General features: G+C 39.5%; 1 protein-coding gene and 2 pseudogenes across 1 annotated transcript; 2 read left to right on the forward strand and 1 right to left on the reverse strand.

The window, feature by feature from the left end:
* Positions 1–570, forward strand: part of LOC101315456 — a 1,176-nt pseudogene extending 606 nt beyond the window's left edge.
* A 5,629-nt stretch (positions 571–6,199) lies between these two features.
* On the reverse strand, positions 6,200–11,223 carry LOC101290976 (annotated as a pseudogene).
* Positions 11,224–11,965: 742 nt separating this feature from the next.
* Positions 11,966–13,765, forward strand: LOC101291265 (serine/threonine-protein phosphatase PP1-like). Its single transcript, XM_004305012.1, has 3 exons — positions 11,966–12,134; positions 12,610–13,169; positions 13,592–13,765. Exons 1-3 carry the CDS (start codon positions 11,966–11,968, stop codon positions 13,763–13,765), a joined length of 903 nt encoding a protein of 300 aa, XP_004305060.1.
* The last annotated feature ends 585 nt before the right edge of the window (positions 13,766–14,350 follow it).

A 14,350-nucleotide genomic window follows, 5' to 3' on the forward strand; every position in this document is an offset into this window, starting at 1 on the left:
CCAATGATGAAATTGCAGCTGACCTCACGAAACATGTCATTAAGCCAGTTGTTCCTGAGAAGTACCTAGATGAGAAGACTATTTTCCATCTCAACCCTTCAGGTCGATTTGTGATTGGTGGACCGCACGGTGATGCAGGTCTAACTGGCCGAAAGATCATCATCGACACCTATGGTGGTTGGGGAGCTCATGGTGGTGGTGCCTTCTCCGGCAAGGACCCTACCAAGGTAGACAGGAGCGGTGCATACATTGTTAAGCAGGCTGCTAAGAGCATTGTAGCCAATGGCCTTGCTAGAAGGTGCATAGTGCAGGTCTCATATGCAATTGGTGTAACTGAGCCACTATCAGTGTTTGTTGACACTTATAAGACTGGAAAGATTCCAGAAGGGGAGATTGTGAAGTTAGTGAAGGAGGCCTTTGATTTTAGGCCTGGAATGATTGCCATTAACTTGGGCCTCAAGAGGGGGAGGTATTTGAACTTTGAAGACAGCTGCTTATGGACACTTTGGTAGAGATGATCCTGACTTTACATGGGAAGTGGTGAAGACCTTGAAGTGGGAAAAGCCTTAAAGAGTACAGGATGTGATTCGGATCTCTCTACTTGATAGCAGCTGATTATTGATTTGCTTTTTCCAAATCAAGAAGAGGCTTGCTATTGCTTGCTTTTGATTGTGTGCATGTGTGGTTTTTCTTTATTCTATCAAGCAGCTTCATTTGGCATGTTGAATTCTATTGAAGAAAATAGTGAAGTTTTGAGTTTGGTGAATCAAACATGTAGAGCATAGCTCTCTTCATATCTGAATTCGATTTCTGGGCACAAGCTAGAATGGATGCTGCAAGGCCACATCAAAATCGATATCAATGTACTAATACAGTTGTTTGGGGAACTCTTGAAGTATGATAACAAAGCTGTTTTAAAACAAACACCAACCGCATATTGAAGTAGAAACTGATACGAACGTTATCCTTTTTGGCATCTAAATTAAAGCCTGTTTCATCTCTATCTACAAAAATGAGCATTGGACACAATTCTAGCTTCCATATACCCTCATTTATATGAACATCCCTTCCTCATTTATAAACTTCTATGGTAACGATTTAACTTTCAAGCACTTCACCATTTCTTTTTGGCGTTAATATTTTTTGACTCAGCGTGCTGCCTTTGATTTGTTTGCAGTTGGTTTGTTTAAGAGATTTCGTTAGTATTTGATTCATGAATGGGGAGCTGAAATCTCTATTTGATTGACTTGGTGTGAATTCGAGTTAAGGTATTTGCGGTTAGTTGTGTTATTGATTGTGTTGGTGTTTGATTGATGAATTTGCAGCTGAAATGGTGAGGAGGCAGGCGCTGTTCCCCGGAGATTCTGAGTTCCAGCAGTTGCTACACATCTTCAGGTACGTGTTTGTTTTGTGTCCCCACTCGATTTGGAATTTCGATTTCTTGTGTTGATTTTTTGGCAATTTGAACTGAGAATAGGCCTAGTCTATTTACTTGCAACTGTTTCTGTGGTGCAGGCTGCTAGGAACACCGACTGAGAAGCAGTGGGCTGGTGTCACTACTCTGCGGGATTGGCATGTTTATCCAGTGTGGGAGCTTCAGAACTTGGCTCGTGCTGTTCCTGCTTTGGGGCCTGATGGAGTGGACCTTTTATCTGTAAGTGTTTTAGAAGATGCTATGAGAATCAACTTCTCGTGTCATTTGCTTGGGTGTGTTACTGTTTTGTTTGAAACTGGTATGTAGGCATTTAGGCAATTAGTAACTGTGCATTTTCATACAATGGAGACATTGCCTGTTTCATCAAACATGAATGATCTATGTTTGAAAGGAGACGTGATAGTCCATTCGATGTTAAAACTTGTGTGGGCTTGTGTGGAATGATCTATGTTGCCTGCTTCTCAGTAGTTATCTCATTTTTGTTTGTTTACGCATTGTCTATTTATTCATCAAATGAGTTCCTTGTACTCCCATTCAAAAATCTTGGTGTTTGAGTACTTGGAAACACAGACTTTTAGGATGGCAAGCGATGTTATTATCCTCAGTGAAAAATCATAAAATGCACATGTATAATTTTACCTGAGTTCTATGAGATCAAGTTGGTTCTTCTACTTCTTCAACTTGTTCCTTAGATTTGTAACAAAGTATTGAATTCCACGTATTGGATTAGATGAGCTCATTCTAGATGCTATCCACCCTGCCCAGGGGCCGGGACACAATAATAGAATATTATATGTTTGTTAATAATCTTTCTTCCAAACAGGTTACAATTTTGATTCTTCGGAAAGTAAATGATGATTCCAAGAACAGATTTGGTACTCTATTGTCCAATAACAATCTTTCTTCCAAACAGTCTAGTGTCCAAGGCTTATATTCTTGCGGAATTATAACCGGACAATTAAACAATAGAGTTTCATTTCGCAAAGCAACACAATGGCTATTGAGTTGACTGAACAAACTGTAATTGCTTCATATCTCTGCCACCTTCCTGGCAGTAGACAGGATCATTGGTGAGGCCACAGTATTGCCCTATTTCCAAAAGTTCTTGCAAATTAACATGAGCAAGTTAATAGACAGAAAAGGCACAGATGATTTTCTTATACAATAGAACGCTTTGACTCTAAATTCTGAATTTAATCCATTTTCATTGAGTGACATTGGAAAACAGAAAAATATGACAGTATTGGTTTTGTTCCGATTTTGTTTTGTTACCGTCAACATTATACATTTATACTTTCCTGGTCCAAAAGGGCAACCCATTCCCAAGCGGAATTCTCAACCTTTACAATCCTTTGGACTTTAGGTTTCACATTCTAATCATAAATAGGAGTTCTGTGATGCTTATCACTTCTTTAAGCTTTAGGTTTCTGGTTCCATTTCTGAAGTGGAGGGTTTGTTCTATAAAAAGAAGGGTGTTGTTACTGATTCTTAAATTAATTCATTATCAATTCAGAAGGAAATATGGAGATGGCGAGGGCCCAGAGAATGAGACTGAACAGCTACAATATGTTGGACGACCTACCCTCTCATATCCTGGTCGACATCTTCAAACGTCTGCCTTGTGAATCAATCTATTGCATACGTTGTGTGTCCAAGGCCTTGTTGAAGACGGTTGATGACATCTCTTTCCTTGCTCTGCACACTCGGTTTCTGACCGCCACCAAAGCTGTGGCTCAAGTACCTCAACTCATGTCTTTTGCTGCACCGGTTCACCCTAGGAGTGGGCATGGAGTGATAGCAGAGTTGCAACCAGTGAAATTTGATGGCGGCAGTGCCCTGATAACAAGAGGAGAATATGCAATTAATGTCTCCACATCATATATAAACCATCACCCAACTTTCGTGATTGATTTTGTTTTCTGCAACTTGTTTTTCTTTAGAAGTGCACCTGATTACTTTTTAATCGATCCTCTCAGGGGAGAAGTTCTAAGGCTCCCGAAGACTAAGGATGCTATTCGCGGGGTACCGGTGTTCGGTATGGGATTTGATAGTATAACCAACACCATCAAGATTCTTAATTTTGCCTACAATAGTACAACAGACAAGATGCGAGCCCAAGTTCTTGTACTGGGAAAAAACTCATGGCGAGAGATACCCTCAAGTCCTCCTTGTTATTTATCTGGTTCCTTTCCCCCAAAGAATGCTTGTGCATACGGAGACATGCACTGGTTGGTTAACATGCCCTCGTCCATTCGTGGTAAATCTGCATGTTCTATAATGTCTTTCGACTTCAAGAGAGAAGAGTTTTGTTTGACTCATCCCATATTACAAAGCTCAAACGAGCACTCACGCTCGTCGTTTAACCTCCACTTGCTTACTCTGAGAGGTTCTCTTGCCCTGGTGGATACTTCATTGTCAAAAGGTACGACTACGAAAATTGAGATATGGTTGATGAATGATTATGAAAAGAAACAATGGACCTGCGATTACAGCTTGAATATTGACATGCTTGATTTTCGTATGGAGTTGGGACTGTTTACTAAGGTCACTTGTGGTGTTTGGGAGCATGGCATATTTTTCCAGAATTTTGATGTAGTCCCAGCATTCTTCTTGGACTTAAGATGTGATTCGAATTCCGTGAATATCATGAGATGTACGAGTGGGAGAAACACCAAAATTGTGAGCTGTACTGGGGGTTTGATACGCTTGAAAAACTATCAAAGTTTGGTCGACACCGAACAAGGTAGTAGAAGTACTCATGAAAGTTATTTCAATTTTTATCCAAAAAAAGTTATTGCAATTTGATTGAAGAAGAAGCACAGGGCTTTACCTTGTTTCAAGGGTACAGGCTACGGGTATCAAAGAAGGTATCAGAGACATTGCACACATGAGCTTTAGCTTTAGAGTAGTCTTACGTACAGAGGGCAAATAATAACAAGTGATTCACGTAGGGTAGCACCCTTATTACACTTTTCTCGCTAATTCATCATCAACCTATAGTCATAAATGACTATGGACAATTACTCTAAGGAAAAGGAAAATAACAAAACCTATAATCTATGGGGAACATAAATTATAGTAGTCATGTTCACTTAATCATTGACTGACCAAGAGATTCATAGTCAGTCACCATTATATATTCATATTTAAATCCAATGATAGAGAGAATTATTTTTAAGTAGAGTTGTTTTGTTTTAAACTCTTAAATGTAAATCTAATGGTGACTGACCATGAATCTCTTGGTCAGTCATTGACCATGTAAACACTACTGTAAATCATAAGGTCATTATTCTAAGCACAAAACAACATAATTAAAAGGCGCGCAATCCCAGGCCCAAAGAACACCCAAGCCTACTGAAGCCCAAATGGTCAGACCAAATAATATTTGTTTTTGTTTACAGTATGATGTTTTTTGTTTTTCTTCTGAATAAAAAGAGTATGATGCTTTTTGTTTTGTGGTTTTAAGGATGTTGAATTTCCTTAAACGACGAACCTACAATCCTACATTGATTTGCTCCATTGCTTTCCATTACTTTGATGCTCAATTGATAATTGGAAGTGGGCTTACAAATATCAAATATCATCTTCCAAAATAATGACATGTTCTTTAATATATTGTATTGAACTTATGATTGATTTGAAGATTTGAACAATCACCACCCTATGATCTATTGCAGTAGAATGATTGAGCTTACGTTGATATTGGTCCCCGAAGGATAAAATTTCATGTCTCAGTTACGAAAGCTACCTAGTAGGCTAGTACCAACTAAGAAAAAAAGGGTCCGAGTTTCACTAAATGTTTATCTGATACAAGTTTTTAGGTTTATCTCAAGAACTTAATGTTGATCAGGTTAATCAACTCAATAAGTCTCAAACTTTTAATGAGAGACATACACCTTAATAGATAACAAGATAGAATTTTACATTTATATTTCTACTACTTGAGTCTTGATTATCACAACAAGCTCAAGTAACATTTGTATTCATGAAGGTAATAATCAGCACCAACTAGCTAGCTTGTGATGTTTCAAAGTGTGGTCTTTCTGGAAGCGTATCCGCTTGTCCAGCTAGATAGTTAGACTTGACATGTGCATACTGTTAACAAAAACATTGAACTGCATAAATTAACAACCTAGTTTAGAATGAACTCAGACCAGAAAAAGGAGGGTGTGTCCAATCACTCTAGTGCTCATTTTTGTAGATAGAGATGAAACACTGATTAGAATTTTTTTAGGTACCTACATGTATAGGATACCCTTTTTGTGGAATGATAAATGTATATGATACCCATATTTACTGATATGACAACAATTTTGTTGTTAATTAAGTAAATTGAGTCATAACTTGAGTAATTTAGTTCTATTAATGGTAATTACTCAATCTATAACTTTTTACAAGTTTATGAACAAATTGTTGTTGATATAGTAACTTTTTCTTTTTTTGATTAAAGGGAAACCCTCTATTTTATTTAATATAGAAGGAAAAAAAGTAGAGTACAGAGAGAGGAGGCCAGGGACCAAAACCTCCATAGAACAGAAAGGAAAAAAATACTGAAAAGGAAGAGAGCAGACAAAACGTTGGCACATATATATAGCTAGAAATGCAAAAGGATGCATTCAGACATATATAAATGAGCCATGCCCTCTCTATGCAGCAATCCTATAGATATTTGAATGATGGGCACACCAGCAAGATCAGATAGATTAACAAAAAGCCTCCAGTACACGACCACTTCATTTGATATACCAATAGCATCAACCTCAGCTAGCAGATACAGAAGTTTGATAATCCCTGCAGGTTGTGAACAAAAGCAGCAGAGGCACAAGGAGGGCAGGAGTCCCACCAGTAATGACCTTCATGATCAACTCCAAAGTTAGCCAAACAATCGGCCACTTGGTTCGCTTCTCGATAGATATGTGAAAATCTGATACACATGGAAGAGAGAAGGACACAACAATTTATCCAAGCAATCTTTAAACGCCAAGGGATCGAGCACTCTTTGTTGGCAAGAAAATGAATCACTATTGCCAAATCACACTCGATCCAGAGAGAGTTCCATCCCTTCCTTGCTGCCATTGAGACTGCATGAATAATTGCTTGAAGCTCCGCTTCAAGGGCAGTAGCAATACCCATGGAGCCAGCAAAACAACCCATACAATTACCCAAGTGATCTCGGAAAATACCACCAAAGCCTGCCAACCCCGGTGCCCCACGAGCAGCACCATCAGTATTAACCTTTACTTGAAAAGCACTAGGAGCATGCCAAAGGACTTCACGAATTTGATGTGATCTCGAGGCTCTACCATTGATTCCAAGAGCACTAAAAATACAAAGCTCCCCTCCTGAATTATGCATAGTTCCCAAACCCCAAGAATCAGTCTCTCGAATTTGTAACTTGATGGAGTGAATCAAACAATCTGGCGTTGAATGACGGTCACGAAACCGAATGGAGTTTCTAGCATCCCAAATGGAGTAGAAGCCAGCCCCCATCATACTACCCCACCAAAGTAATTGCAATTGCGTACCAAAACCATGTTGTAGTGGATATGAGAAGAAAACATGTATATCCAGGAAGTGGTTGTTAACTCCAAACAGAGATAGAATTGCACACCAAACCCTCAAAGAGAAAGAGCACTCAAAGAAAAGGTGGTGACTATTCTCAACAGATGCATGACAAAGAGAGCACATTGATGCAAAAGAAAACCGCTGCACCAAAATATCATCTGTCAAAAGTTTACCATGAAGAAATTTCCATAAAGTAATTGAGTTACAAGGCTGAAAGCACTGCCGCCAAACCCATCTATCCCAAGGAACACTTGCTTGCTTACTTCTCTTGAACTCATAAGCTATAGATAAAGATAAACTCCCCTCCAACGAATCCAACCAAACAAGCTTGTCATCAGTATCATAAGAAGGAAGCTGAATAGCCAAAATTTTTGACCAAAGTGCAGCAAGCTCAGCATTAAGATTGGTAGAGCAAAACCATGAGCCATTCAAAATGAAATCAGACACTTTCCCACATAGCGACTTACCAAGCTGATGCTCAATACCCAATTTATCAATAATTGAACCATTGAGCCAATTACCATGCCAAAAATCAATTGAGCGACCATTCCCCACTACCCATTTAGAGTTGTACAAAATATCTATGAACATGGGTCGCATTCCAGGCCATATAGATGACCTTTTATAATAAGAACATGGCTGACCTGAGCGTTGCAAGAAACGAGCAGAAAAGAATGCAGCCGCAATTGTAGACTTTGTTAAGAAATCCCAAAACTTCTTCAAGAGGAAAGCTTGATTAAGAGCCATAATATTTCGAACACCAAGACCCCCTTCCTTCAACGGAGCACAACATTTTTTCCAAGCAACAGGGTAATAAGCTCTACATGACACGTTACCTGTCCAGATAAAATTTCGAATCCAGTTACGAACTTGTTGTAAGACAGTCTTAGGCCAAGCATAAATTGCGAAACTATGAGAGAGCATGCTAATCACCACAGAATTGACCAGAGTTACTCTTCCTGCCATAGAGAGAGAGTTCCCCTTCCAATTAGACATTGCATTACGAATTCGATCAACCAATACTTGGAAGTAGACACGCTTAGGACGACCCACAAAAATTGGCACTCCCAGGTACACGAAAGGAAACTTCCCCATTGGAACACCCAACCAAGAATAAATAAGAGCACGACGATGAACAGCTGACTTGCCCAAGTAAACATGAGATTTGCTCTTATTCACTAACTGCCCGGAGTTGAGTCCATACTTCTCAAAGAAACCCATAAGGTTCACTAAGCTTCTTTTATCTCCCTTACAAAAAACCATTATATCGTCAACGAATAACACATGAGAAGGGACTTTCACAGCCTGAGAAGATGAAATATTATGTATACGACCCATATCAACCAAACGCAATATCCCACGGCTAAGAACCTCTTCAGCAAGACAAAACAGAAGCGGAGACAAAGGATCACCTTGCCGAACCCCACCACTACAACAAAAAAAACCCACTGGAGAGCCATTAAAAAGAATAGAAAGCCAAGCTGAAGACAAAATAGAACTAATCCACTCTACAAATGTTGCATGAAAGCCAAAAGCTGTAAGAACCCTTCGAAGGAAGCCCCAATTTAGAGTGTCAAAGGCCTTAGCAACATCAAACTTGATAGCAACGTTCCCTCCGCGACATTTAGTATCCAACAGGTTGACACATTCTGAAGTAAAAAAGGTGCAATCAGAGATTTGCCTACCTTTTAGAAGGCAAAATGATTAGGCAATATAATCCTTGATGCAATATGAGCCAAACGATCTGCTAGGATACGAGTAATAATCTTAAAAGAAAAATTAGTCATGGCAATAGGCCGAAATTGGGTGATAACATCTGCCTCCTGGACCTTCAGAATGAGCGCCACAAAGCTGGAATTTAGATTAGGCAAAATATAACTGTCTGAAAGAAAGAATTAACGGCACGAATCACATCCAAACTAACAACATCCCAGCATGCTTGAAAAAAATGACCAGTGTAACCATCTGGACCAGGGGCACTATCCGCATTCATGGAAAAAACTACATTCTTAAATTCATCAGCAGTAGGAATGGCAAGTAAAGAGTCATTTTCTGAACTTGAAACCATTGAAGGGATAATGTTCTCAACCAAACCTGTATCACGAATATTCCCGTCATCCATAAAAGCGGATGTGAAATGATCAACTACATGGCTCCGCAAATGTTAACATCATCCACCAAGTCATTCCCAATGCGAAGAGATGTGATAAATGAACGTGCTCTACGAATTTTGCCAAAGTATGAAAGTAGCTTGTGTTTCTATCGCCTTCCTTGACCCATCTCACTCTAGCCTTATCAGCCCAGCACTTTTCCTGAATTGATAAAGCATTTGTCAAAGCATCATGAGCTAAAAGTTCCTCAACATGGTGCGCTTTAGTAAGCCCTTCAAGAGATATGGCCAATTGGATTTTCTCAAGAACCGCTCTTGCATTATCCACATTTGTATGAATATTGCCGAAGACATTAACATTCCAGACCTTCAAAATTGGTTTTAAAAGCTTGAGCTTCCTTTGCAGAACAAACATAGGACATCCACATACCTCAAAGGATTGCCATGCCTCCTGAACACATTTAATAAAATCTAAATGCCCCAGCCAAATCTTCTGAAACCGGAAGGGAATCGGGCCCTCGACCATTAGTCCATGTAAATGGTGACCCTTTAAGAACCACTTGAGTCAAATTACACACATCCACCATATTATGAAAATCATCACAGGAAACCCGAGTCGGCAGCCTACCACCCGTCTTTTCATGAGCTCCAAAAATTGCATTAAAATCACCAACTAGCAATATAGGACCCAAGAAGCTTGTATTAATCTGCTCAATTACTGACCATAAAGGCCGGCGTGCTACACTTGATGTTGCCGCATAAACAAATACCACACCATGAGCAATACCACTAACCAAGAACTGCACAAACAGATGCTGACTAGAGGAAGATATCACAGTAGGAGCTGATATATTTGCTGAATGGAAAACCCAAATATTAGGAAATAACTGACCTCTATATTTGTTGATATAGTAACTTTGTTCAATTATATGTAAATATATAAATGTGGTAAATTCGTTGTCAATATTGTAAATTTGGTTTAAATAAATAGTAATTTTTGTCCATTTAGTGGTAAATAAGGGTATGAGATACATGTAGGTACCATACGACCCCTTAATTTAGATGCCAAAATGGGGTTGGTATTTGTTTTAGAAAACAGCTTTGCTATCATACTTCAACAGTTCCCCAAACAACTATATTAGTACACTGATATTGTTTTTGATGTGGCCTTGCATCTGATTCTTTCTAGCTTGTGCACAGAAATCAAATAGAGATATCAATAAAGCTATTCTCTACATGTTTGATTCACCAAACTCAAAACTCCACCAAATGAAGCTGCTTGATAGAATAAAGAAAAAGCACACATGCACACAATCAAAAGCAAGCTAAGCAAGCCTCTTCTTGATTTGGAAGAATAATCAGCTGCTATTAAGTAGAGAGATCAAGTTCACATCCTGTACTCTTTAGGGCTTCTCCCGTTTCTAGGACTTCACTTCCCATGAGTCAGGATCATCTCTACCAAAATGTCCATAACCAGCTGTCTTTCTTCAATACCTTCCGCTCTTGAGGTCTAAGTTGATGGCAATCATTCCAGGCCTATAATTTTAGAATCTCCTTGTCTGGAATCTTCCAGTATTATAAGTGTCAACAAACACCGATTATGGCTCAGGTACACCAATTGCATATGAGACCTGCACTATTCACCTTCTTGCGTGTCCATTAGCTACAATGCTCTTAGCAGCCTGCCTAACGATGTAGGCACCACTCCTGTCTACCTTGGTAGGATCCTTGCCGGAGAAGGCACCACAGCCATGCGCCCCCCAACCACCAAAGGTGTCGATGATGATCTTTCGGCCAGTTAGACCTGCATCACCGTGCCGTCCACCAATAATCACAAATCGACCTGAAGGGTAGAGAAGGAAAATGATATTCCAGCCGTTTACTCACGACACCATCAGGTGACAACCAAGGGCAGGTGCCATTTTTCCGAACTTCAGTGAGACGTGCACCAAGCTGAGTAGCAGGCTTAGAGGCATAAGCTCAGAAGTCTCATCAGTGGCATAACCAAACATGTGACCCTGGTCTCCTGCACCAAATTCCTGAGGCCATATGCACGCCCTGAGCTATATCGATCAGGGCTCTGTTGCTTGTTATTATGCTGGAACTTATACATACTGAAAACAAATGCTGACAGAAGTTGCGGCCAGCCCTCTCAGAGATGGTACATGTTCCCCACTCGTGGTTGAAGCCAACTGAGAATTTATTGGTTGTATTTGAAGAATGGGGTGGTGATCCGAGTAAGATTGCTGGTAGCAAGAAGTTGAGTTTCAGTTTCCGGAGGAGACCCAGCAGACTTGAAAGATTACAACAATCATGAAATCTCTGTCTATACATATATAGGAATACTACACATATAGAAGGAACTTACCTGATTTAGTGAAGAGGGTAGACTGAGTAGTCGATGTTGTTATATATGATATACTGTATCTCATTCTTATTATTATCAATATCTATCAATTATAGCATAATAATCATCCCATTTTGGGTGGGAACAGCCCATGTAAATCGGGAAGAGGGTGAGGTGCTTATTCCTTTGTTCTAATTAGTCGGCAGAGGTTGAAGTACCTAACTATCACAAGTTCACAACCATAAAATTAAGGTTTATGTCACAACTCACAAACCCAAAAAAGAACAAGTCTCATTACCACCCTATTACCAACTTTGATTTAACAAATGACCCAATGCCACCAACTATACCTCTCTCTCTCTCCTGCTATTCTCTTGCAATTTATCTCTCACTTTAGCTATCCTTTGTTAGTTGGTAATCAATTATCTTGATCACATTCTCTTCATTTTTCTGAAAAATTTGGATTTAGACATAGATAACAGGTTGGTATTGAAGTTGCATTTGGGGGATGGAAGGATTGGATACCCTGATTCAGAGATTGCTGGAAGGAAAGGTCAATAGAGGCAAAAGGATTCCTCTAGTAGAGACCGAAGTTCGCCAGCTTTGCATCACTGCTAAAGAAGTCTTTCTCAGGCAGCCTCTTCTTCTTGAATTGGCAGCTCCCATCAATGTTTGTGGTATGCATTTATCTGCTGTATCTTATATTTCTCATCAAGGTCTTTCTGCAAGCATTTTTGCATCAAATTAGTTGTACTTGTACAAACAAATGGATCAGATCTCCTTGTTTCTCATATCCATTTCTCCAGTTTCTGTAAATTGCCAATCTGTATACTCATGCATGTAAAGTTGTTATAAATGTCTGCATTTTCAGTTACATTTTAAATCGGATATTTTCCTTGTGCCTCAAGGTACCAAAATTTCTTGATGTCAGCATTGCTAAAGATTGAAATCTCATTATTCCCATGACCAGATTTGAGTTTCAGCTGATGCATAAACATAATAGCCTTTGGCCCTTTGTCCAATTAGGCTGTGAAGTTAAATGAGAAAGAACTATGCTCATTTCTTCTATAATGGAGGCAGAGATCACATATCTTGTTGATTTTGAGAATCAGATACAGTTCTGACCATAATATTTGGAATTTGGATGTGCAGGTGATATACATGGTCAATATCATGATCTCTTGCGTCTTTTTGAGTTAGGCGGATTTCCGCCTGATGCAAATTACGTGTTTCTTGGAGACTATGTAGACAGAGGAAAACAGAGCATAGAGACAATATGCCTTCTCCTTGCTTACAAGATCAAATATCCAGACAACTTTTTCCTCCTCCGGGGGAACCACGAATGTGCTTCCATCAACAGAATCTATGGATTCTATGACGAATGCAAGCGTCGGTTCAGCGTCCGGCTATGGAAAGTCTTCACAGAATGCTTTAATTGTTTGCCTGTCGCCGCGGTCATTGATGACAAGATCTTCTGCATGCATGGTGGCCTATCTCCTGAGTTGGAGAGCTTGGATAAGCTCAGAGCTATACAGAGGCCGGTTGATGTGCCGGACCAGGGACTATTATGTGACATTCTTTGGTCTGATCCAGATAGAGACATTAAAGGGTGGGGTGAGAATGATAGGGGTGTTTCGTATACTTTTGGACCTGATAGGGTAGCTGAGTTCTTGATGAAACATGATATGGATCTCATATGCCGGGCACACCAGGTCTTCCTCTTACAGTTTCTTCTTCTTATTGCCTTCTTTGCTTATGCATAATCCTATTCCCATTATCTTGCCCCTAGTACAGCCTCTTTAGAGACATTTCTATAATCACTTTGCCCCGCAGAAAACACAGAATTCCAAGCTCTTTCATGGCACACAAAAGCACAACTAAACGCATTTACCTATGCATAAATTTTCCACTTAAAGTAAATAACAATACCTTCAAATTGGTACAAATATGTTCAAGTCTTCTTGAATTACAGTTGATCTATATGCCAGTAGTTTTGCATATGGGAATGTTGCAGGGAATAGTTTAAAAGTTCCTTTTTTATGCTAATTAAGTTTGATTTTAGATGACTATTGGCACATGATTGATCTTCATCTTTGAGGTGGCTAAATAGAACTTTTCTGGCCTTGGTTGACAGGTTGTTGAAGATGGTTACGAATTCTTTGCAGAAAGGCAGCTGGTTACCATATTCTCTGCACCAAACTATTGCGGAGAGTTCAACAATGCAGGTGCCTTAATGAGAGTGGATAAGAGTTTGCTTTGCTCATTTCAGCTAGTGAAACCTTGGAGAGGGAAAGGTGTAGAATATTGACTCTCGTGTTACCGGATTTGCGGTGGTGCATGATGAAGAAAAAGACATGTAAAAAACCAAGGAGTGCAAGCTTGTTCTGGGTAAAGCAGCATGATATGCCTTCCACTGTTTTTCCGGCTGCATATGATCCGACCTTTCAAGCAGCAAATTTCATTAGAAAAGCTGTATGTACATAAAGTTGTTAACCCTCATTTGTTAGGAACATGAATACCTTGTGTTCTCACAGTTCACAAGATTCAAGTAGTTACATATATATCAAAGCTCTCTTATCTTTTGTGAATGCGGTATCACTAGCTACTTAAGCTACTTAGCTAGGTTGGCAACAACAAACAACTCGAAACGGAAACGAAACATCGATTCGTTTTCTACTGAAACTATGACTTCTGCTAGTATGCAGTCCCGGCTCTTAGATGTCTTAAAAGAAATTTGAGATCCTCCAATGGCACCTAGTATCATAAAGTTTTAGCACCCCCGACTCTTCTAAATTCTATTGAAGTACATATAACAGGGACATCATGAACCTTTACCAACGACACGTAGACGGTAAAAGAGATAATTTCTAGTTTTCTCGTTAGAAACATTTGA

The sequence above is a fragment of the Fragaria vesca genome, linkage group LG6, assembly GCF_000184155.1.
Source record: "Fragaria vesca subsp. vesca linkage group LG6, FraVesHawaii_1.0, whole genome shotgun sequence".
NCBI classification, from domain to species: domain Eukaryota; kingdom Viridiplantae; phylum Streptophyta; class Magnoliopsida; order Rosales; family Rosaceae; genus Fragaria; species Fragaria vesca.